The sequence below is a fragment of the Carlito syrichta genome, unplaced genomic scaffold (genome assembly GCF_000164805.1).
Source record: "Carlito syrichta isolate Samal-C Ts95f unplaced genomic scaffold, Tarsius_syrichta-2.0.1 Scaffold305635, whole genome shotgun sequence".
Taxonomy (NCBI): Eukaryota; Metazoa; Chordata; class Mammalia; order Primates; family Tarsiidae; genus Carlito; species Carlito syrichta.
In genome coordinates, this window is record NW_007249731.1 from 330,744 (window position 1) to 331,389 (window position 646).

Below are 646 nucleotides of genomic sequence, written 5' to 3' on the forward strand. Positions count from 1 at the left end.
TCTGCCCGCCCGCCCCACCGCCTCCGCCCCCTTGCAGCGAGAAGGTCCGCTTGCGCGTGCCGCCGTTGAACATGGCCTTGACGTCCTCCCAGGCGTGGCTCAGCTCGTCCGTGGCCGACTTGTCGCTGAGCTTGAGGTGGCGGCGCCACGAGTTGAAGTTGGCGGCGTCGGGCTGCGTGTACTTGGCGTCGGGCGTGCGGTGCGAGTGGAAGATGAACTTGTTGGGCGAGAAGTACATGCTGCAGTAGCCGCACTTGATGCACTTGGCCCGCGAGCTGTTGTAGCGCGCGGGGATGAAGCTGCCACGCGAGCCCCACGCGCACTCGTGCACCACGTCGAAGGCGAAGTTCTCGGGCAGCTTGGGCGGCTTGTGCTCGCCCAGGAACGACTTGCACAGGCGCTCGGCCTCGCGCTTGGTGATCATGCCGCAGCGGCGCGACGAGATGGGCATGGCGCCCGCGCGCCGCAGGATCTCCAGCTGCACCGGCGTGCACTGCACGCACGTGATGCCCAGCGCCACGCGCCGGTTGTGGATCTCGTTGTAGCTGTAGTTCTTGAGGAGCGTGTTGGAGATCTGCGCCAGGCACAGGCGCTCCTGGCCGTCGATGACCAGCGATACGATGGGCACCCCGTACAGCGACGTCTC

The 646-nt window shown here is 66.9% G+C and overlaps 1 protein-coding gene across 1 annotated transcript in view; it reads right to left on the reverse strand.

Annotated features, from left to right (window-relative positions):
* The window catches only part of SKOR1 (SKI family transcriptional corepressor 1), an 8,456-nt gene that overhangs the window by 6,193 nt on the left and 1,617 nt on the right, over window positions 1-646 (reverse strand). The window contains exon 2 of the mRNA XM_008061885.1: window positions 19-643. Coding sequence (XP_008060076.1) covers window positions 19-643 — 625 coding nt within the window. The remainder of the gene's footprint in view (window positions 1-18; window positions 644-646) is intronic.